Here is a 24773-nt window from a genome sequence, read left to right on the forward strand (position 1 = left end):
ATTGATTACACAAAAGTGCCTTGAAATAAATCATTTGACTGATTGTGATGTTTTCTAGGCCATAGCTTTAATCATCAAAGGAAACAGAAGCAAATTAGGAGGTCTTGTAGAGCAGAAAGAAATCGGGGCTTTGACTTACCTCATCTGCAAAATGGGAATGATAACACTTGTACTACCTGCTTCATAGAGTTGTTAGGGAAGGCCTTTCTACACCTTAAATGTGAGTCACTATAGAATCAGCTTTCTCATCTAGTTTCAGTCCTGATGCACTTAGAAACAAGTTTGTATCTCTGCTTATTCTCTATGTGGGGGAGGCTGGGCATAGTAAAAGGCCTTTAGTTCCAAGAGCCTGTTCCTCCTATATTAATTTCATCTGGCTTGATGATAAGTACCAAAAAATGAGACAATAAATTTTTCTTTTCTTTTTTTGTGTGTGTGTAAAAATGCAAAATTTTCCAAATGAATTTTTTTTGTCCTTTGAAAATAAAGAAGAATGAATTTTATCAATCCCTAACATTCTAAACTTTGAGTGGGAAATATAATACTTTTATAACCAATGTGTTTTTTTTTTAATTTAAAAAAAGGATATCTTTAGAGGATCTGAGTTCAAATATGACCTCAGACACTTGACACTTAACTAGCTGCGTGACCCCGGGCAAGTCACTTAACCTTCATTGCCCTGCAAAAAATAAAATTAATTAATTAATTTTTAAAAGGATATGTTTATGTGTCTGTTTCCTGTCTCTTTTTGCCTGTGTATTATGCTTATCTACCTTACTGCCCCCCATCTCATTTTCTTTCAGTGTCTTTATCTCTTTCTTCTATGCATGCCTCACACTCTTCTCTTTCCTCTTCTGTTTCTAGATGAAATAAATAAACAAGCATTTATGTAGCCCCTAGTAGGGGCAACTAGGTGGCACAGCAGATAGAGCATTCATTGTGCTTAGAATCAGGAAGACTCATCTTCATGAATTCAAATCAGCCTCAGACACTCACTAGCTCTGTGACCCTGGGCAAGTCACTTAACCCTGTTTGCCTCAGTTTCTCATCTGTAAAATGGTCTGGAGGGGGGAAAAATGGCAAAACCACTCCAATGTCTGCCAAGAAAACTCCAAAAAATGGAGTCAGAAAGATTCAGACATGACTGAAATGACTAAACAAACAAACATGTGCCAGGCACTATGTGTGATACTGGGGATATAAAGACAAAATTAAACAGTCCCTGCCTTCAAGGATGCTCTGTTCTATTGGTTATATCCATATATAAGCACACAGAACATCTATATCAAATAAATGCAAAGTAATTGGGGTGTGGGGGTGGGAAGGTGCTCACTACTGGGGAAAATCAAGAAAATGCTCTTATAGAAGATGGTACTTGAGCAGTTTTGAGGCCAACTAGAGATTCTAAAAGCCAAAGTTGAGAAAAGAGCCCATTCCAGTATAAATCTTTACTTGAAAAAAAATTTTTAATGCAACCCCCTAGACTGACATATTAACGAAAATTTCCCATGTGAAAAATATTTTATTTCCTACCCCAAGTTTAGAAACGTAGGTATTTCTGAAATTCACTTATTTTCAAAGGATAAAAACTTCAAATTTCCTGTTTGGGAAGGTTACAAAAGAGTGATATTCCTCTGTGGAATAACATCTCCATCCTTTTGGAAATCACAAATGACAGTTTTGGAAATCATGATATTTTCATACCAAAAGGAAAAAGAATGGCCTCATTTGGGGGATTTGCCTCCAGGCCAGTTGAAATTAATATGGGGGTCAAAAGACATGGGGGGCCTCCCACCTTTCACTACATCTCAGTTTCCGTTGTATAGAGATGAGAGAACAGTGTTGAGTGGAAACCAGTATACTGAACTGAAGGATATTATTTTTATTATTTGTTGTATTAATTGAATAGTGCTCTATTTTTTATTTTAAAAGGGAATGAGGGGACAACTAGGTGGTGCAGTGGATAAAGCACCGGCCCTGGATTCAGGAGGACCCGAGTTCAAATCCAGACTCAGACATTTGACACTAGCTGTGTGACCCTGGGCAAGTCACTTAACCCCAATTGCCTCACCAAAAAAAAGAGGGAATGAGGAGAATGCCCTGTATTTCTTACTCCCTCAGAATAAAAAGTTGTTTTTCTCATAAAGCCCTGAATTATTTTTTTTCTACCATGAATCAGTGGAGAACAATTTTTTAAAAGTACATGCCCTTGTCTCTGTCTCCCATTTCCTTTCATTTTTTGACTTCATCCTGGTGAGCCTTTGCTATTTCCCTGTATTACTTTTTTGGTATCTCTACCCTGCCTGCCATTTTTATCACAAGATTGGGGGTGAGGGGGCATATGGTAAAAAGTTTGGTTTTATAGCCCTTCAGCCTTACTTTGATAAGTCCACTGAACCATATGTTACCACTCTTTCCCCTCCCTGCATTTGTCAATCACCAAGTATTTAATTGAGAACTCATAGGGTGCACAACATTGTTGGAGGTAGTCGAATCCCTTCCTACACTTTGTAGATATCCAAGTGCAGGCAAAGGGAGACTTAATCCTGTTTGGAATTATAGGAACCTCTTCAGTGTCAGTACTGTGTTAATGAGGCTGTAAATTAGTCAGTGCTGACACAGTGGAGAACAGAGCACTTTGTTATAGGTAAGGGTTTGTATTATTTAATCTGTATGTAACTGAAAAAGCCCTGATGGGGCAAGTGTCCATACTGGGAGGCTGGAGGGCAGATCATGGTGTGCACTGCAGCCAAGCCTGCAGGAATCTGGAGGTAAATAGCAGGTAAGGGCATTTTAGAATGATTTCTTAAAGGTACAGTAGCGGTTTTCACAAAGCTGTTTACTTCCACTCCCTCTAAAAATCTTTTCCCACTAATTAGAATTAAAGGAAACAGTTGGACTGTCCTAGACATGGAGTCTAATGAAATAGTTTTATTCATTGTAACTCTCTAAAGCAGCGACAACTTAGCTGAAGTGAGGATGTCTACACCTGCCCCTTTAAGATGATTTTGTTCGTTGAACTTTTGTGAGATTTCAGTCATATATGTTTTCTAAGTCTCACATTTAAATATTACATCATTTCATTCTCTCAAGGGTGTTGGGATGGAGAGAAGGGTTAGGAGAGCTTGGCTGTTTTGAAAGAAAGGAAGTAAAATTAATTTCTGAACCCCCAAAAAGAAAAAGGTTATGAAATCTTAATACTGATTTCTGTGTCTAGGTCACTAAGTCATCTGCCTAGAAGTCAAGTGTCTAATGCTTACAATTATCCCTTCCACGTTACAACTTTCAGTTTCAATATATCATGGGTCAGCATAAGAAATTAAATGGGGGGGACAGCTAGGTGGAGCAGTGGATAAAGCGCTGGCCCTGGATTCAGGAAGACCCGAGTTCAAATTCAGCCACAGACACTTGACACTTACTAGCTGTGTGACCCTGGGCAAGTCACTTAACCCTCATTGCCCCACCAAAAGAAAGGAAGGACGGAAGGAAGAAAAGAAAGAAAGAAGAAATTAAATGGGAATTGGGGGGGGCGGAGTTTTGTGGAAGCCACAGATGACACGCAAAAGCTATCAGATAACACAGAAAAAGTTTAGAAACTCAAAAATGCATAAAAATATGTATGGTGTTATATAATATCAACATATTTTATATTTTAATAGCATAATAATTCAGACTTTTTCTCTGGGACAAAGGGAGGGCCAATAAACTTTACATGGATTTTCCAGATCCCTAACCTCCAGGATGTGGAAGCAATAACTGTATAACCTGTCCAAACCCCCTTGGTCAGTAAGTCAATTCTAATTGTTGGTGTTAACTTCAAAGTCCATATAGCCAACTGGATACAACAGGAGGCTGGCTCTCAGGCCATCCAAGTTCTGGTTCTGGCTCTGATGACTTTGATGATGGACAGATCATTTGACCTCTTTGTGCTTGGTCTCCTTGCCTGTAAAAAGAGGCTCCTAATAACTGCCCTGGTCTATCTCACAGGAATGTTGTAAGGACAAATTACATCATAAATTTAAAAACGCCTTGGAGATAAAGGCTCTCCATCAGTGCAAGGTATTATGATATAGCTGCAGGAAAAAGTACATTATCTAGAGGCCTACAGTGGTTCATCCCTGTGGCCCTGATGCCAAGATACGGCTATCTAATGGATTCTTGTTAAGCAAACCAAACCCATCTTGTCAGTTTGTGACTGTATCATGCCTAATGGAATAAGACCTCCTTTAAACATTGGTTCCTTTGAAACAAATGTGCAGCAAAGGACATTTCTCTTTAAATTAAATTAAGCCCCTTTCATGGTGGCTACGAGTAAGCCATAATACATCAGAGTAGTTAATGTACTCGGTGTCCTTTAGCATTTAAGTGTTCGTCTTCTGATGGGATGATTGTGCTTAATAAAGCTGAGAAATAAGGAGTGGTTTTTTTTTTAATTTGAGGAAGGGTAGGGGCAGCGAGGTGGCACACTGGATAAAGCACTGGCCCTGGATTCAGGAGGACCTGAGTTCAAATCCAGCCTCAGACACTTGACACTTACTAGCTGTGTGACCCTGGGCAAGTCACTTAATCCTCATTGCCCTGCAAAGAAAAAAAAAGTTACAAAAATATATTTATGTGCTCTGTTCAAGAGAAAAAATCCTCAGCATTGGTATTTTGCAGAGCAATATCTCACCTGTCCTTTCCTCTGTTCTTCTCTCCACATAAGCCATCAGACAGCTTCCATACGGTGGACACATTAGCCTTGCATGGTGTAATTGGACTGGACTTCACATAGGTGCCCCTGAGTTTGAATGTTCACTCTTATCCTTATTATCTGTGTGACCATGGGCAACTCACTCACCCTTTTTGTTTTTCCATAGATAAAATAGTTTTGGAATTCTAGGGTTCCGAGGAAAGTGCTGCAGAAAGGTCCAATCTGGCATTTAAAGTCTCAGTTACATTGATATAGCCCTCCAAGTATTGTGCCAACATGGATGTTCTATTTCTGAGGAAAACGGGAATGATTTCTTTTGACAGAGGACCTTTCCTAGTGGCGTTGGGAAAATCCTGGCATCCGGAAGAGTTTAACTGTGCCCACTGCAAAAACACCATGGCTTACATTGGATTTGTGGAGGAGAAGGGAGCCCTGTACTGTGAGCTGTGCTATGAGAAATTCTTTGCTCCTGAATGTGTTCGCTGTCAAAGGAAGATCCTAGGAGTAAGTCTGGAAAAGCTCTTTAGAGAGCATTTTTGTTTACTCCGTTGTTATATTTCTATTTGGAGGTGTCCTTGTCCTGTCTTTCTGGTTTTGTGCTCTTGTCACTGGTGGAGAGGGGACAGAACTGAGAGAAGCTGTCCCTCCCCTCACCCCACTCTCCCTTCCCAGATATCACCTCATGAGACTCAGGAGGATAGGTAGGCAGCCTGTGGTTTCATCTTTCTGTTTTCCTGTTTGGCTGGTGGAAGCCAGGCCACCAAGCAAAAATAATTTACTGTGGATTCTCAGGGACCTGGGTGGGCCGCCTTCCTGGTATGCTGCTTGCTTAAGAAGAGAGAGGCAGCCTAGATTGAGTCTAGTCAGACCACACACACAATAGTTCTCAGCATTCACACCTTTACAATTTTAATTAAATTCCAGCCTTCTTTTAAGAGCAGGATTTTTTTTTTCTACCTGCTAGGGTTGAACTGTGGGACCCCATGAAACATTCAAAAAATATGAAGTATATAAATGCTGTATTTTTCTTGCACACACATAATAATATTTTAAAATATAACTTCAATTTTATGAGACTGGGTAGGTAATGGAAACAGACTTTTGACAGAAAAAGCTCAAACCACACATTTTGCTGAAAGAGTAAATTGAGGACAGATGAATTCATCAAGATTTACAGAAAATAGATGTTATAGTTTTCTTCGCTGGGGTTTTTTAAACTGGATTTTGAGGTCAGAGTCTGGGCATTTGCCCTGTTACCTGTGGAGTTAGGGAGTAGTATATGTCTTTCTGGAAGCAAGAGAAAGAAACAGCAATGGTCTGTTTGTTCTGGAAACCAATTTAGTATCATGAGAATTTCTCCAAAGGCTTCCTAGAAATTGGATTCCTGTGCCTTTGCCGAATTATAATGCTCTTTTAAAAAGAGGCTTATCTCACTAACTAGGAAGCAGGATAGTATGTACTTAGTGATGAAACCTAATGAAGCAGTCCACTAAATTACATCTCCTAAATTGGTTTCTGACAGAAGGAAATGCAGCTGTCAAGGTGGTCTCAGGCCTATCTATGAAAGTATAGCCCAAGCCATTACAACATAACTTTGGAGCCTTACTCACCTATTGAAGCAATGTTGGGCAAGGATATATGTGAAGATGTTTCTCTGGACACTTGGGATATTCTGGGGAAGTAGACTGATAAAGGGAAAAGGAGATAGTATTTGAAGTAAGAGGATTTGGGTTCTAATCCCAACTGTTCCATTTATGCAGTGATTGGAAGAGTGGGGATTAGAACCCAAGTTTCTTCAGTTACATCATCTGCAAGATGAGAGAGTTGGATTTAACCTTCTGAAGCTGTGATCAATCATATTCCAAGCTTCTCTGTCAGGCATAAAAGCAAATGCAATTCCCTCTTTGTTGCAGATTTCTGACAGCATTCTTTTTAGATCTGAATTACTGCTTTGTTGCTCATTACCCCCAAATTGCTTTATGATCATAACCAAGCCATAATGATGATGATGGCATCTATTTATATAGTGCCTTCAAATTTTACAAAGCACTTCCTTCACAACTCTGTGAAGTGGGGGGTGCACTTAGTGTTATCTCCAATTTATAAGGAAAGAAACTAAGAGATAGAGAAGTTCAGTGACCTCCCAGTGAGCACAATAGTTAAGGGCTTGAGTCAGTTTACAAACCCACATTTCCTGACTCCTGTCTGGTACGCTTAACTCTTTCTACTGAACTATTCTTTGTCATTTTCTTTTCTTTCAGATAAATGTTTCCGTGTTTTGGTTTTTTATGACCATAATTGCCTCCAGTGTCTGTCCTCTGTTTCCCTCCCAGAGAGCCATCCCATAGAACAAATAATATTTTAAAGACAAAAAAAGAAAAAGAAGGGGTTAAAAAACCAGCACAACTAATCAAAATGGAACCTTTTTTCATTTTCTGACAAATAAATATAGATGAAAAAATATTGCCTTTTTTCATAGTACCTTTTTTTCCCCTCCCGGTGATTTCATTAGTGTAAGGGAGCTTCTCATTTCAATAGTTCTGCAATTTATAATCTCCAAAGTTTCCTAGGAGTCCAGTAGTTTCAGAGGTGAGGGCTGATGCCTTAAGTTTTAATCAGTATTTGTACTTGCACATTTTGGTGCTTCTGATTCTTTTCTGGTCTGGTTCTCTATGAATCTGTGTCATGAGAGCTGAACCCAAAGAAAAGGGACCTTAGAGCACAGCTTTCATTGTCCATGGAGCATTAAAGATGATCTCCTAGCAAAGCAATCAGCCAAACATCCTGCTCCTGATTGGATTCATTTACCAGGCTTTCGTGTCCTGAGCACAGGGTTCCTTTATTGCTTCAAGTCCATATCTCCCGGTACCATTTTATGAAGAGTTCAACATTTTTAACACAAAACTGGCAAGATCAAAACAGAATTTTGTAATCGTCAATATTTATAAAACTAATTAGTTCCTGATTATTATGCCCCTCGAGTTGGACTGGGCCTATAATTTCATTGGACCACTGGATGAGGAAATTCCTTGTACCAAGAAGGTCAGAACCTTTCCTGCAATTTTAGAGTTTCTCAGGGCCCTGAAAGGTCAAATAACCTGCCTAGGGTTACAGAGATAGTATGTCAGAGGTGAGACACTTCTCTGTTATTCCCTTATAGTATATAGAAATAAAACATAAGTTTGTGGTGTTGACATCTTTTTCCGGGGTATGATGTTTAGGGACAATGCCTTAACACTTTCCTAAAGAATTTCAAGGCACTGCTTGAAGTAAAACAGAGTGCAGGTAAGAATATTTGTGAAATACGTAGTTTCTGAAGAAAGATTCATAACATGGGATGTATTCAAATAGTACAGCAACTCTTTGGAGTGTTTGGTTTGTATATGTGAACAATGCATGCACTCTATCACAGATCATAGAAGGTTCCCATGTTTAGCCTTGTCTGAAGAAGGAGGTTTGAGTATCCCTCCATTTGGCCTTTTCCCTGGGGTGTGGGGGGTACATATTAAGAATGGGGCAGAGGGGGCAGCTATTTGGTGCAGTGGATAAAGCACCAGCCCTGGATTCAGGAGTACCTGAGTTCAAATCCGGCCTCAGACACTTGACACTTACTAGCTGTGTGACCCTGGGCAAGTCACTTAACCCCTATTGCCCCGCCAAAAAAAAAAAAAAGAAGAATGGGGCAGAACATATTGGGGAGAGTCTCACATACACAAACACACACAGGCATGAACTCTGCTCATCACCCTTCTTGCAGTTCTTCCCAAACCTGGTTGGACCTCACTCACTATTGCATTTGCACCCAGTGGAATGGCACAATCTTTGTTTGCCCAGAAAAGCAAAACATGCTATCCTGGCTTTGTCTGAATGTACAAATAGCAGTAACACTGTGAGAACAATCTCTTACATATTGATTATATTGCTGTCTTCTTCCATATGTCACTGAATTTTTCCCCTTCTTTGTGGAACAGGAAGTCATCAATGCTTTGAAACAGACTTGGCATGTTTCCTGTTTTGTTTGTGTGGCCTGCAATAAACCCATTCGAAACAATGTTTTCCACTTGGAAGATGGTGAACCCTACTGTGAAACAGGTGAGCAAAGTCTTGAGAGCAGGCAGAACTCTCATGGAGCCCCACAGGAAGAGCTTGGGCTTTGTCTTTGGAAAAAAATTCTTACTATTTCTCAAAATTTACTTCTTTTCAAACCCTTTGAGCAAAATGTTTAATCTTTCAATGCCCTAAACATCTTTCTAAGGCTGTAAGTTGCAGAGATGGTGCTAACTTAACCTTAGTAGAGGGGGCCAGGAGGTGGGAGGGGGGTTCTTTACCTAGAAGTTCCCTACCCCAACAAAGCAATGTTCTAGGCTGTACCCATTAATTTTTTTAACCACTGAACATATTTTTCCCCCTTAGGAAAAATCTAGTTTGCATTATAAATAAGATGTGATGAGACAAGAAACCATTTCCCAGGTTCAAAATATTGAAATTGTATCTCCTTGAGATGCAGTTTATATTTAATTGTATACTTTTCACTTTGAAAAGATACTACTACTACTAATAATAGCTGGCATTAGCATTTATATTACACTTTGCAAAGCTCTTCACATGCATATCATTTAGTCTTCACAGCAGGTAAGAGTAGATACAGCAGGTGGTGTTATCTCAAAATTACAGATTTTTAAAAGAAGGAGCTCAGCTTTCTAAATCTGAGTTTGTATAAGAGATAAAAACTATCACTTTTATGATCTTTGTAGGGAAATAAAAATGATCTTTTTCATAATTATCATTGTATAAAAGATAAAAATTGCATTGTTCCATTCATTTGTGAATTCCAATCATATTTTTTTTAATTCTGTCTTCAATATCAAGCTATGCATATTCAAGGAATCATTTTTTTGTTGTTTTTTTTTTTGGTGAGGCAATTGGGGTTAAATGACTTGCCTAGGGTCACACAGCTAGTAAGTGTTAAGTGTCTGAAGCCGGATTTGAACTCAGGTCCTCCTGAATCCAAGGTCAGTGCTCTATCCACTCTGCCACCTAGCTGCCCCTTGTTGTTTTTTTTTTTTTAAGGAAGTTAGGGGAATAATAGCATGGCCTTCTATCTATATTTGGCTTTAGAATAGTTTGTAATCCCTACATTTGTATATGAAGGAATATTATGTGCTCGGAATACTTACTTCACGGTGTCTCAGAACAGGTGAAGAGGTCACTTTATATGAAGGTGTGACTCAGGAAAAGTGGAAAACCCATTGGACTCCCCTCTGCCTTGTATCTGTTTCATACAGTGGAGAAATAACAGTTTCTCTTAAAACTGAGACAAAGCTCCTGCCTCGGCAGAGTTCCTTTCTCTCTAAGCTTTGCTGAACAAAATGTTATGGCTTCCAAAGTTTCTTCCCCCAGCATTTGGACTTTTTTTTCCTCCCAGTTTCTGCTACTCCACAATAAGAAAGGAAAAAAAAAAACTAGAACTGGTACTAATACTAAAAAAGTATTTAAATCCATAAGAATTTTAAGATGATTCAGATGAAACACTAATTGTTAAATGGTTGAATGAATTTTATTAAGCTTTTTAGTATTTCTGGAGAAAATTGAAATAGACCAATGAAAATATTAGCTTTTTTATTGCTTTCTTATTTTTACTTTCTTCTTTTATGTTCTCTTTATACTAAACTCTCAGGACACAAATGATTCTCAACTTCATGGTGAGGTTTGGGAACAAACCCTATTCACACATTTTGCTTAAATGAGTTAAAAATATATATTTTTACTGTGTCCCTCAGCTCAAAACTAATATGGTACATGTTGAAAGAATCATTATGAATTTGAAAGGTTTTGCAAAGAATGGTAAATATGCTAAACTGCTGTCTTTAGCAGCTGCCACCAATGTAAGTTAAATTAACTCTTTCTTTCTTCCTTCCTTTCTTCCTTCCTTTTTCTTTCTTTCTTTCTTTCTTTCTTTCTTTCTTTCTTTCTTTCTTTCTTTCTTTCTTTCTTTCTTTCTTTCTTTCTTTCTTTCTTTCTTTCTTTCTTTCTTTCTTTCTTTCTTTCTTTCTTTCCTTCCTTCCTTCCTTCCTTCCTTCCTTCCTTCCTTCCTTCCTTCCTTCCTTCCTTCCTTCCTTCCTCTCTTTTCAAAAAGTGCACCTTGTTCTCTGTCTTTTTTTTTTTTTGCAGGCTCTTTGTCTTATCTAGCATTGTTTCCTCGGAAAAACTTATCTTAACATCCTAGACTTTGGTCTAGGATATTATGCATGTATATGTATGCATATACATATATATATATGTACACACATATGTATGTATCATATGTGGGTATGGTTATTTAACATGAGCTCTAAATAGTGTTCCCCCACCACCACATCACCCTTAAATACTGTAAAACACCTTCCATAGCCATTCTTATTGGCATTTTTCTGAAATATGTAGGAGCCCCCTTAAACATAAATATTCCCGTCAAACATATACACACACAAATGTTTTTTTCCTGCTTTTAAATGGCAACTGTGTTGTGAGAAGAGGCTTATCTAAATGGACTATATTGAGGCAGACCAATTAAATTCAAGGAGCAGTCAACTGTTGACTCAAATATTGCGCTGCAGGAAGGAGAGCAAGGAAGTCATAATCCATCCAGCTATCTCATACCTTCTTTCTTCTTCCCCTTAGTTCCTGTGGAATAGGAATTCAGAGCTGGCCCTAGTTCTTTGGTGTTCTTCCAGAATGGAACGAAGGAAAGAAGGGAGGGAGGGAGGAAACAAACATTTATTAAGTGTCTACGATGTGTCAGATAACTGTGCTGAGTGGTTGACAAATATTATTTCATTTGATCTTCACAGCTATCTGGCAGATAAGCTATTATTATCCTCATTTTACATTTGAGGAAACCAAGGCAGGCAGAGGTTAAATGACTTGTCCAGAGTCACACAGCTTGGAAGTGTCTAGGGCTGAATTTGAACCCAAGTCTTCCTGACTCCAGGCCCAACTCTCCATCTACTTTGATGCCAACTGCTTCTAGGTATTTCTGTAGGAGGAGCAGTGAATTAAAACAAGAGGTCCACCTGGTCCTTCTGAAATCAAAGGACTTATAACCTTCTGATTGATAGCAAATAATCTCTCTCTCTCTCTCTCTCTCTATTATTCCTTTAATTTCTCTCCAAAATGCCTACAGCCCAGAGACATGTATGCTCTCTTTACTAATATGTAATATACTTTAATAAATGCTTAATGCGGGGCAGCTAGGTGGCGCAGTAGATAGAGCACCGGCCCTGGAGTCAGGAGGACCTGAGTTCAAATCTGGCCTCAGACACTTAGCACTTACTAGCTGTGTGACCTTGGGCAAGTCACTTAACCCTCATTGCCCCACCCAAAAAAAGGGGTGGGGGTGGGAATTTTAGAGTAAAGGTGGATCAGAACCCAGATATTTGCCTGATACCTTCTCAAAGTGCTCATGTCAAAGGACAAAGAGTAGAGGAAATGCTGCCCAGTTTAATTGGTGTTAGGTATCTCTACCAGTGCTGATCATAACCTTTCCATACCTTAGGAGCCAAATCTTAATTGTTTCAAGCCAACCTTCAAGTAATGTAAGAGGAAGATGATGATGATGATAAAACCTGCATGAAAGAAAACTATCTTGATGTACTCTATTTTAGTCTTGCCAGAGACAAATCTTTTCTTTCTTCAGAAGAAAACCTTATTAATGTTTTATCACTGTAAAGTGTGTCAAGTTAAATTATATTTTTTCCTTAGGATTTCCAGCATGAAGTCATAAGATTGTAAGGAAAGTATACTAAAAGAAAATTGAGGCCAATATAGTTATGACACAAAGCAGGTGAAACCAGAAACTCAGTTATGGATGTCACTGGTGAAGCCCAGAGGCAACAAGATCCACTCATTGAGGGCCTTTTCTCCCCCATCAGAATGAGATACTACATGCAGTATTTCAACACCAGGAATTTGTTTTTAATCAATATCCAGTATCTTTGACATTGCCAGGAAGATGGAACCTTATGTCTGGTATTCTCTCACAGTCAAGTAAGCTAGTGCTTGTCCAAGAACTGGATAGTTATCCTTCACACGTTGGCATTCTGGCTGCTGAGGCATTAAACAGGAATCAATTATAAACCTCTGAATAAAGGAAAAGAACTATTACTGAGAAGAAACATTCAGACAGTCAGTAAATATTTATTAAGTGCTTTTTATGTACCAAAGGTACAAAGAAAGGTAAAAGAAAGTCCCTGTCCTCAAGTAGTTCATGATCTAGCCATCACATTAAAAGAGACTGAAATGGGGGAGGGGGGTAGCAGAGGGAGGGGTCCTGGTGTGGGAATGTGATGTTGTCCAGGACTGGTGCTGAGAAGGGAAATGATGAGATGACTTTCCTAAGCAACCTCCTGGCTCTGGGGGGAGCTGTCCACACTCCATCCACTCTTCACCCTCTCTAATCTGAGGGAAGGAGTTTCAGGTTGAAGTGATCTTGTTGGATGAGTTTCTAGAGACCATGATGAAGTCCAGGAGTTGTCATGTGGGAAATGATGGTGATGCCTATTAAATATATATATTTTTTAATTACCAAATACAGAACCATCTCCCTAAAAGTAAACTTGCAGAGGATTTGCATAGTTGGCATACATCTTCTTTGTTGCCACCACTATCTTTCTCTCCATACCTGAGTGCCTCCTGGGAAAGCAAGCCAACGCCTTAGGAAAGATGGAGAAGTTGTTGTTGGCCTTGATTCCTTCTCTCTCTCAAGGCAGCACATAAGCAAAGGAAACTTTCTGTTAATGAGTGCAGATAGAGAAGAGTTTCCATCATTTTAATATCTTAATGTTTTTCTTTAAAAATCATTGTAATACAAAAGGAACATTTTCAATATCAATTTTCAGGTCAACAGTTTTGAAAACTGAGTATTTCCCACACACACATTGTTTTCTTTATTTCTCCAAAAACAAAAATACTTGAACTTAGATTTCTAAACATTTTAATCCTCTCTTCTCTCTACTGCTTGGAAACAAAAGGATATTTAATACTTCAGCTGACTTGGTTTTTAGCATTTAAAATTTTTTAATAATGGATACTACTAAAGTGGTACTTATTAAATGTGTTCTTTAAAGTCATCAACTCATAACTCAAAGTCATAATTCAAAGAGTTATTGTGAAGTTAACTTGTTTGCTGAGTTTTAAAAAATTTGGGGAACAAGTTAATTTTACATGAATTCTCTGAGAAAGTGGTTTCTTTATTCCTCAGGATAATAAATTTTCATATACACGTGGCAGTCCACAAAACAGAAATCGGCCTTCCATATTGTGATATTTGCCTAATTCATAAAAATAATTTTTGTTTGTACTTTCTAAATGAATGAAAGGAATTAGGGTAAGTGCCATCTCTGAATGACTGAGATTTTCCATCAATCTCCCTGCCTTTTCCTCCCTGCAGATTACTATGCTCTATTTGGCACCATATGCCATGGATGTGAATTTCCCATAGAGGCTGGTGACCTGTTTCTGGAAGCTCTGGGTCATACTTGGCATGATACGTGCTTTGTGTGTTCAGTAAGTAAAAACTTTTCCTGAATTAATTGAATGCAGTGTAAAGCCAGATTTGTGTGAGAAAAATGGCTAGAATATCTCTTAATCCTCCAAACCTAAATGAAAAATAGTTTGTAGTCATTCTGAAAGGGGTGTTAATATTATAAGAACGCTTTTTTTTCTCCACTTGAGTAAGTTTTTAGTACCTTTCTTTATGATGTGACATTCAGTGAGATCATATGTTAATAAGCATGTTTGGATGTTTTTATTCCATCAGTTAAGCTAGTGTTTCTTATAATGGCAAAATTGCTGTCAGTGGATATTAGCAGCTTTTAAGGACAGAGGTAATTTAACAGATAGTATATAATAGAATGATACAGATAATAGATAATTGATGATGATAATAACTGACATTTTTAGAGCACTTAAAGGCTAAGAAAGATCTTTACATCCATTACTTTATTGATTTGTTTGTTTATTTATTTATTTATTTTGCTTAGGCAATTGGGGTTAAGTGACTTGCCCAGGGTCACACAGCTAGTGTCAAGGGTCTGAGGCCAAGTTTGAACTCATGTCCTCCTGAATCCAGGGCGGTGCTCTATCCACTGCACCACCTGGCTGCCCCATCCATTACTTTATTTAAGCCTCACAACAACCATGTGAAATCTGTGCTATGTCTTGTTACTCAATTTTTAAAAATCTAGAATCTGAGACTAGGAAAAGGTGAGTGACCCAGCTGGTACTGATATAGCTGGGGCAATGAGGCAGCAACAGTGGGTAGAGCACTGACCCTGAAGTTGGGAGGACCTGAGTTCAAATCTCACCTCAAACACTTAGTAGCTGTGTGACCCTGAGCAAGTCACTTAACCCCAATTGCCTTAAACATCCAGGGCCATCTCCAGTCATCCTGATACATATCTTCCCACTGGACGCAGATGGCTCTGGAGGAGAGATTGAGGTTGGTGATCTTGCACATCCCTTCCTCACTTAAATCCAATTCAGTGACATTACCCCATGTCATAGTCCTCTTCGAGAATGAAGGATAAACAACAACTGATATAGCGACCACCAGCTCTCCACAGCTACCCACAGCTACCCAGGCAGGTCGGAGCCTGCTCTGTAGTTCATAGTTTTGTAATATTGCCTGAGGCACTGAAAGGTTAAGTAGTCAGTAGTGTCTGAGGTAGGACATGAAGGCAGGGATTTAAATCTAGGTCTTCCTGGATCCTTAGTTTTCTAGCCCTACATTCCAAATTCTACCATCCCTCCTTCCTTCCTTCTCCCCCTTCCCCGAGACAGTAAGCAATCAGGTTATACATGTGCAATGATGTAAAACATTTCCATATTAGTCATTTAGTATAATAAAACTCAAATAAAAGAAAAATTCATGAAAGAAAGTGAAAAATAGCATGCTTCAGTCTATGTTCTAGCAATATCAGTTCTTTCTCTGGAGGGGGATAGTATGCTTCATTATTAGTCCTTTGGAATTGTCTTGGATCATTGTATTGCGTAGAATAACTAAGTCATTCACTGTTCTTCATCGAACAATATTGCTGTTACTGTATACGATGTTCTCCTGGTTCTGTTCACTTCGCTATACATCAGCTTATGTAAGTCTTTCTAGGTTTTTCTGAAATCATCCCACTCCTATTCCATTACAATCATATACCACAGCTTGTTTAGCCATTCCCCAATTTATGGGTATCCCATTGATTTCCAATTCTCTTAGCCACCACAAAAAGAGCTGCTATAAATATTTGTCATCAATAATCTTTTAAGCATTCTTTGTATTTCCCATAATACCTTCCATGGTATTGTGCCCATAGGAGACAACAAAGATATTTTGTTAAATGATTTATCTGCTCTTTTTCTAGGGTTTCTCCTCCTCCCTCCCCCTTAATGAATTTTAGCATAAGATGCAATATTCTCTGTGTTTTAAAAGTAAAGACAGTATATAGTATAGTGCAGAGGTGTCAACTCAGGCTCAGTGGAGCAGCTAGATCAGACTAAGGTGTAATTGGGAAATATTTAACAAGATAAATAAAAATACTATAAAACTAAAATTAATGACGCTATGTGCTGGCAAGCTTAGAGGCCCCAGTTTCCTCTAGTGGTCAAGAAGAGCTGGGCTTGAATCATACTTTTGACATTTACATCTCTGTCATCCTAAGTAAGACCCTTAAACTGTTGGTTGAACTTAAGACTTATAAAGTGAAAGATGGTGGAAAATGTATTATAAGCAGTGATAAATGTTTGGTAGAAGGAATTCCCACTCTTAGATATTCTCCATGCTCACTCACATATATAAAAAGGAAAAATCTGCTAAATGTGCCCTGTTCACATGTTGTTGTCTTTTTTATTACATTCTTCCGGAATGGATGAAAAAATCCACAACCACCATCCTTCTATAACTATCAAGGTGTCCCTTAGACTGGAGACTCAGCCACAGGGGAAGTTAAGAAAAGCAACACCTTAGCCTCTGTTACCATCAAACTGATGCTGGGGGTGGAGTTGCTGGTGCCTACTAGGAAGGGTGAGAAAATCAGCTTTGCTGTAGACTTCCATGTCACCTTTGTGCCGCCCAAACCTGGCTCAGAACCAGAGGCTAAGCTTCAGCAGAGGCTGAAAGAAAATCAACAATGCCCTGCTATTACTTACTGGGACAGATGAGAAAATTAATTCTCCTGTGGCTAACATGGGCAGCTAGGCGATGCAGTGGATAGAGTGTGAGGCCTGGAGTCAGGAAGACTCTTTTCCTGAGTTCAGATCTGGCCACAGACATTTACTAGCTAGCCATATGACCCTGAGCAAGTCATTTAACCCTGTTTGCCTCGGTTTCCCCATCTGTTAAATGAGCTGAACAAGGAAATGGATAATCACTCCAGTATCTTTGCCAAGAAAACCCCTGCTCCTTCATCCCCTCTTCATCTCCCTCTGCCCCCCAGCTCTCAGTATCTGTCCTCTGCTTTCCTCTTCCATCATGCCCCTGTTCTGAAGCTTCTATTCATCCATTAACATATTTGCCTCTTCCTCCCATTTTTCTTCTTACACTTATAGAAACCCTTCCCACCATGCAGGAAAGATTGCATTGCTGGCTACTCCCCAATGTTAGGTACACTTTGTCTCACTCCCTCCCCTAAAAGAACTTGGCCAGGAGAATGAGTTGAAATACTGCTCCTTCCTCATCAGTGCACTTATTACCTATCGGCCTGAAGGTCATTTCCTCTCCCTTCTTAAGTAGTAGCTGATACTCAGTGCGTTCCAAGGAGAAGTAATCATATTTCCTAATAAACCTACCTCTCCTTTAACCTCCTCTGTTTCTGTGAAGGGCTGCAACACCCTTGGAATCATCCTTGTTTCTTTCTTGCCCCTCAACTCCCATAATTAATCAGTTGCCCTGTCTCAGTGATTCTGTTTCCACATCCCTTTTTGCTTGACATTTAAAACCTTTCATATTGTCTTCAGTTCACCTTTCTAGACTTTGCTATCCAGCCAACCTGGACTAGTTGTCATTTCCCTCATGTCACATTCTGTCACCCTCTTCGATGCCTTGGCACCTAATTCCCTTTCTGCCTGAAATTTTCTTCCTCCTCAGCTCTGCCTCTGAAGTCTCCTACTTCCTTCAGGGCCTAGTTCAAGTGCTCCTTCCTATGTGAAACCTTTCCTGATCTCCCCAGTGCTTCTCACCCCTCCTCCTCTACAGAAAGTACTCCATACACGTATTTGACTTCAGAAGCAGTGAAACATGGTGGATGGACTTCTGGGCTTGAGGTTCAGAAAGATTGGGTTTTATATCCCTATGGATACTTAATGAAGGTATTACTGGGGCTAGTTATAACCTCTTCTTTCGATTATTCAGGCAATAATTCCCTTGGCTTCATCAACTATTTCATGAAAGTTTTAATCTGCATTACAGGAAGGAATATCCAACCAGGCCTGAAAATTGGCCATATTGATCCTTCAGGTTTTCATCTGTATTTTATTTATTTATGCCTTATTTATTTGGCAGTTAGGTGGCACGGTGGATGGGTCTGCTGGACTTGGAATGAGGAAGACCTGGGTTTAAATCCTGTTTCAGACACTTCCTACTTATATGACCATGGGCAAGTCACAGAGCCTCAGTTTCCTTTGTAAAATGTGAATAATACCTCCCAGAATTGTTTTGAAGGCCCAAAGAGACGATATCTGAAAAACAGTTTTCTTACCTTAAAGTGCTATGTAATAAAGTGGTTAATGATGGTGATGATATAATTGATCATCATCACCATCATTAACCACTTTATTATATATTATAATGTATAATTATATAATATATGTTATATCACCTCATATATATTGGTCTTCCTGCTTCTAATCTCTCCATTCTCTGATTTGTCCTCCACATAGCTGCCAAAATAATCTTCCCAAAGCCCAAGTCTGGCTGATCTTCCACTTAAGAGTCTTCATTGGCTCCCAAACTCTTTTGTTTGACAATTATTAAAACCTTTCACAGTTCAGTTCACCTATCTAGACTTTATACACACACATACATGTATGTGTACATGTATCATGTATGTACATGCATTGTATCTTCTCGGCAAAATGCAAACTTCCTGAGTACAGGGACATTTTTGTTTATCTTAGTATCCCAGTAGCTAATACAGTGCCTAGCCCACAGTTGGCACTTAATAAATGCTTTTTGAATGGCATTATACACACCCATATTTCAATGTATTTGAATACATCCAACAGCTTTCCATTATCCAGAGCAATAGGGGAAAAGAGAAGTATTAAATGAAATTGACCGAGGTGTCTTGTACGCTCATTTTTATCTCCATTCACTGTACCTTGACAAGACCTATTCATCAATCAATACAGAGTCACTGTCAAAACATCTGCAGAACCTCCCCATCTATGAAAAATCCTCTTCTGAGGGCTTTTCAGGACATTCTCCAGGACTATTGCAAAAATCTGTGAGGAGTCTGTGTCTCCCCACTTTTGTACCTCTGGGTATCGAAGATCAAAGGATTGTGGAATAGAGTTATCACTGTGGCTGCAGCTGTCATCCATATGTGTAAGATACTTATCTGTGCTGACATATGGTTGGACAATTATTATATCATCTTAACATGTGCCTAGAAAATACCTTATTGGAGGAGATGCTTTCAGTCTATCTTTGGAGAATTGAATGCTTTTTTTGTAATCAGGCAATTAACAGAAGCTTGACATGCTGTATTTCTCAGTTCACTCTGACTCTGAGGATGTGGTTTACTCTAGAAGGTGGTACAGTCTGCCCATTCCTTTCTCACATTTTCATCAAGTATATATGTGCAGAGACTTACTAGTTGCTAATTTCTTCTTTCTTTCTTGTTACATTTGTGGGTAATGATACCAGCTGTGGTATTTTCCATTCTTTTGAAATCTTCTACTCTTTGAGATATCTTGAAAATCAATTCACATGTGCCTTTTAAACTGTGTTCCTTGTACCACAGATTTCCTGGAATATATTTAGTTGGGTCACGTTCCTCTAATCAGCTTCATTTCCTTGAATGCTGTTTCTGTTTTCTCATATAGCACATCCCATACAGAATTATTTAAATCCAGATGAGGTGGTTCCATTGTCATTGATAGCAAAAATAGGTTGCTAGAGAAACAAAGGAAGGACCAAATAGATAAAAGATGTATTCTGTTCAGATTGTGTCATGCAGTTGAATGGAGAGTCCATTGAGTGAGTTTCTCAATACATATATCTTAGATTGGCAGAGCAGATAAACAATGAGTTAGAGGCTAGAACTCACCAGGAGGAGATGAGGCTTCATTTCATTTGTGTAAGGTCTATCTTTTTATTTTTTTTATTTTTTTTAGTGAGGCAATTGGGGTTAAGTGACTTGCCCAGGGTCACACAGCTAGTAAGTGTTAAGTGTCTGAGGCCAGATTTGAACTCAGGTACTCCTGACTCCAGGGCCGGTGCTCTATCCACTGCGCCACCTAGCTGCCCCAGGTCTATCTTTTTTAACACCAAAATTTTCCCTGGTGATGCAGTACAGCTATGAATTAAGGAATATCACAACCCAAAAGAATTCAAATGTCAAATGGCAGGAAGTGGTGTGAAAGATATCACCAAGGAAATGTATCTTATCTGAAGGAAATGGCAAACCACTCCAGGATCTTTACCAAGGAAACCCCAAATAGGGACACAAAAAGTCGGACATGACTGAACAAAATAAAATTAATTTAAGTTGAACTTGTTATCAAAGAAACAGCATGATATTGTAGACAGAATGTAAGAGTTGGTGTCAACATGCCCTGTGTTCATATCCCATCTCTAGACCTTACTGTCTGTATGATCTCAATCAACTCTTTTAAACTTCCTTCCTCATTTGCAAATGAAGATAGTAATTAATACCTGGAGTGCCCACCTAACAGGACTGTGGGACTCACTGTATAATGTCTGTTCATAGGCTTTTGCAAGTCTTCAGGTGCTGCATAAATGACAGTTGCTAGCTTATTAACCTTTGGAAGGTTATATACAGCATTGGTACCAGTCAATTTGCAGAACTACTTCTTGGTCATATCAAAACCTTTTCAAACATGTGCTATCTCTTGTTTGGTGGGTGTATTCAGAGAGATAGTGATGGTTTTTCTTCAATGGCTTTTCTTTTCTTTTCAGGTGTGTTCTGACAGTTTGGAAGGTCAGACCTTTTTCTCCAAGAAGGATAAACCACTGTGCAAGAAGCATGCTCATTCTATGAATTTCTGAAAGGAAACAACATAATGAAAAAGAAGGAAAAAAAGTGAAGAGTGAAAAGAAAATTGATTGTACAAATAGTTAATTTTCCATAGTGATTCATATCACTTTGAAAAAATATGCAGAAAAGATAAATGCTAACTTTTTATACATTTATAAGGAAATAAAGTGGAGAGAGGGAGATGGCATAGAAACTAAAGGTTTTTCAAGGCATATTCTGCCCGTGAAATAAATGTCAGGCCTGTATTTACTAGCTAAATATTGTTCATCTCGAAATAACTGGATAAAGAAACATTTTTTTGATGAATGGTATTCTTTATGCTGAGACCTCAACATAGCTTCCTCTCTCTCCCCCCCCCCACCCCAGTCCCCTCAATCAATGCAAGATCACAATCAATTTATAGATAGATGTTGAGTAAATCTGGTGGAAAAAAATCTATAAAAATGCCTCACATGTTCCCATCTGTATGAGAAATTTAAAAAGAGACAAAATGAGACTTCTCCCTTAAGTCAACTGAAATTTTTGTTAGGTGATAGGTGCCAATCTTTGTTTTTTCCTTTTTTAAAAATTTTTTCTGTGTAGTTGTGCTAAAAACTAATCATGTATCTATGGGAAGAAATGCCAAAGGAATTTTGGATACAAAATGTGCAAATCTTTTAAGTGATGTATTAATGAGGAAAGTCTTCCCCCCCCCCTCCCATGCAAGCTTCTATTGGAACTCATACATAAACCATGCAGGTTAACCTTTTAGTAACATGTGACCATCTGGTATTCATTATATGCATCTTTCTACTAGCACTATGTTCTTCTACCCCTAGCCTTCCCTTACTCCCAAGAGTAGAATATCAGGGGGGAAAAAGTGAATGCTCAGAAAGTTGAGCCTCTTTCCCTTTAAGAAGGGGGAAGGGAAAAGGGAGAGAGAGAGGTTTCTTCGAGTATTTTTGCAAACCTTCAGGTACTGCAGAAATGACAGTTGCTATCTTATTAATTTTTGGAAGGTTATATACAGCGTTGTTACCAATCAATTCACAGAAGAACTACTTCTTGGTCATATCAACACCTTTTCAAAAATGTGCTATCTCTTGTTTAGTAGCCACATTCAATCTTTTTTTTTTTTAACTTTCTTTGTAGCTGCACTAAAAACAAAACAAACAAAAAAATCGTTTTTGGAAATAAATTCCAAGGAAATGAATGTAATTCAGTTGATTTTATCGAAAAGAAAATCTCCTTATCACTTTCTAGGTTGATAAATCAGAGCAACTTGTGAGAGTTAAATGACCGATTGGTTGGAGGATAAGGAGCTTTATTTGGAGATAGGATTTTTTTTCCCTGTAATTACCGATTTGGAAATTAATTAGAAGATAGAAAACCATCACTTTTGAGATGTGTTCAACTGTATCTTATGTACTTTGATTGTTGAACTTTTAAAATTAAGTGCAAAAACATTTCATTTGAGAGTTTTGGGATAATAAGGACAGAAAAGTGACGACTTATTGGCACATTATTTGCTTTCCATATTTTGAGATTTAAATTCTGTGTAAGATCTAGGGAGAGAGCAATCATGACAACTTTAATTGGTGTCCCCAAAGTCTTAGTGCATTTTAAATCTCAAAGCTTTCAACTGCCCTAAGATGCTCCCGACACTTTGTATATATTAGTTCAGTAAGCAAGATGCAGGGCATTTTAATAGTTTTGTTTTGTTTTGTTTGGGGTTTGTTGTGTTTTGTTCTGTTTTCCCTGCGTGTTTCTAGCAAACAGAGGCAAGGTCAGTATGTGCTGCTTCATGGTTCTAAGCTTTTTCCTTTAGACTGGTGGGGCAAGGTGTTTCTATAAAAGGGATGGGAACCTATAGTCCCTCCCCAGCACATCATTCACTCCCCTGCCTCGCTTCCATTGTATGCATGTTTGTTCTGCAGTAAAGGTTGAAACTGCCTTCTTTGTTTAACCTCCCCAACTTGAAAGGTAGCTCTGCTGACAGCTGTTAATTTATGGTCTTAACCAATTTATGTTATATGTGGATTATAATTAACTTAAACAAATCAGAAGGGGGAGACTACGGGTGGGGGGTGGAGTGGGGGGAGGAAGCTGCCGAGCCAGAAAGCCATCGAACACCTCCCGGGCTCTTGGCTTCTAGTAAGAGGCGAGAGCCTTTTGGGGACTCAGCTGGCTTTGCCAGGGCGCTCAGCCGGGGCGCACCTGCGAGGGACCTCTGGGACATCCTGCCTCCCAAGGTCCGCAGCTTTGGGGCAGTTCAAAATGTGTTTAGGGTGTTTGGGTTCTTTTTCTGCTCCCTCTTCTGTTTTGCTTGTTTTAGGACTATGGCCAAGAGCTTATTCAATAGTCTATGACATTTGTGTACTTTGTCAGAATACTTGCCTGGATTTTGGATGAAGTTATCATGCTTTGAGGACTTTTTTTTTTTTAAGCGGTATCTTTCTTCCCCTTGCCCCCCCCCCCTCTCTCTCTCACACACACACACACACACACTCTCTCTCTCTCTCTCTCTCTCTCTCTCTCTCTCTCTCTCTCTCTCTCTCTCTCTCTCTCTCTCTCTCTCTCTCTCTCTTCTTGGAGATCACTTTGTTGCATTTCTCCTAACATCCATTTTTCCTGCCAGAGGAGACGCTGCTGCCGAATTTATAATTGTCTTTTTGTGCTTTGTCTCTCTAGTAACTGAGTAGTTAGAAATGTCAGATTATTGGCAAATCGCTAATCCCATGGAAATAAATTCTGTCTACTGCTCATAAACCAGAAGGATTTGTGTATTTTTCTCCCAAGAAAGGGTAGATTGTAATACACGAGGGTTAATCTTTTAATGCCTGGCAGAGCACTTGATTGTTCAGGTTATCTCCCTGAGTATTTATTGTTCTGCTTATAGATAGCTCCCAGATCAGTAGCCTTTTCCGCTTTTGCTTCTTCTGTGTAGTTCAATTACTTTCAAGATCTCTCGATGTATACTTTTGGATGCTACATTTCTAATATGATTTTTAAATGTACTATCTGGCTCTCGATAGAGATTGACCACTGGGAATTTTTCAAGTCCTATGATTAAGTTAATAAGGATAGGCTCAGTGTTTTCAGCATTTCAGTGGGCCTCTGAGGGTCAAATTGGGTCCTCTGAGGGTTAAATCAGATCCTGTGAGGGTCAGATCAGGTCCTCCAAAGTATAATGGGTGTTACTACCAGAAGCCTAACTTGAAAAATTCTTCCCTCCATTTGTGCATCTAAATACTTTAAATGCATTTCCATGAGCCACAAGCTCCCTCTCCTCCCAAGTGTCCATAAGCCCTGATGCTTCAGACTTCATATGAGAGCTTAGAACTAAACTAAACTTCAGCTCTCCAGAAATGTTAGGGTATGAGCTCAAATTAAGACAACAGGCTTTGAAATTTTTTTAAATGATTCATGCAGCATTATCTAGAAACTATTTATAATGAGAATATATTAATAATACAGATTTTCAACAGCTATATTCACTATGCATGCTGCCCCCAAGGAAATTTCCCTTTCTTTTCTTTCACGTGAACTTCAATGTAATTAGAACAAGCGGGCTGTATTAGTGTGGAGCAGAAATCTCAGTACATGTATTTTGGAGTACAATTTCCTCAGTTACTTTAGGAAGACAGCTTTGCAGGCATATAAAAATAAGGAAAATACACAAATTGGTAGGAAAAAAATGGCTTGATTTGCTTGATTTGTTTAAAAGGTTTGGGATTTACTATGTGTCCTTTCGCTTCTCTATTAACCTCTGACTTTTGCTTCTTTCTGTTTATGTTTCTAAAAACTGTATTCTAATCAGTTTTGCTTTTGGATGAATATGCTAATGAAAATGC

At 38.8% G+C, this 24773-nt stretch overlaps 1 protein-coding gene across 6 annotated transcripts in view; it reads left to right on the forward strand.

Moving 5' to 3' along the window:
* PDLIM5 (PDZ and LIM domain 5) overlaps positions 1–21242 on the forward strand; it is a 214671-nt gene extending 193429 nt beyond the window's left edge. For all 6 annotated transcript variants that reach the window (XM_043971436.1, XM_043971437.1, XM_043971438.1 and 3 more), the window contains 4 exons: positions 5017–5197; positions 8665–8785; positions 14121–14236; positions 20862–21242. In XM_043971436.1, the coding sequence (XP_043827371.1) occupies positions 5017–5197; positions 8665–8785; positions 14121–14236; positions 20862–20951 (508 nt within the window). In that variant the 3' untranslated portion in view covers positions 20952–21242. The remainder of the gene's footprint in view (positions 1–5016; positions 5198–8664; positions 8786–14120; positions 14237–20861) is intronic.
* The last annotated feature ends 3531 nt before the right edge of the window (positions 21243–24773 follow it).

This window comes from Dromiciops gliroides, chromosome 6 (assembly GCF_019393635.1).
Source record: "Dromiciops gliroides isolate mDroGli1 chromosome 6, mDroGli1.pri, whole genome shotgun sequence".
NCBI lineage: Eukaryota > Metazoa > Chordata > Mammalia > Microbiotheria > Microbiotheriidae > Dromiciops > Dromiciops gliroides.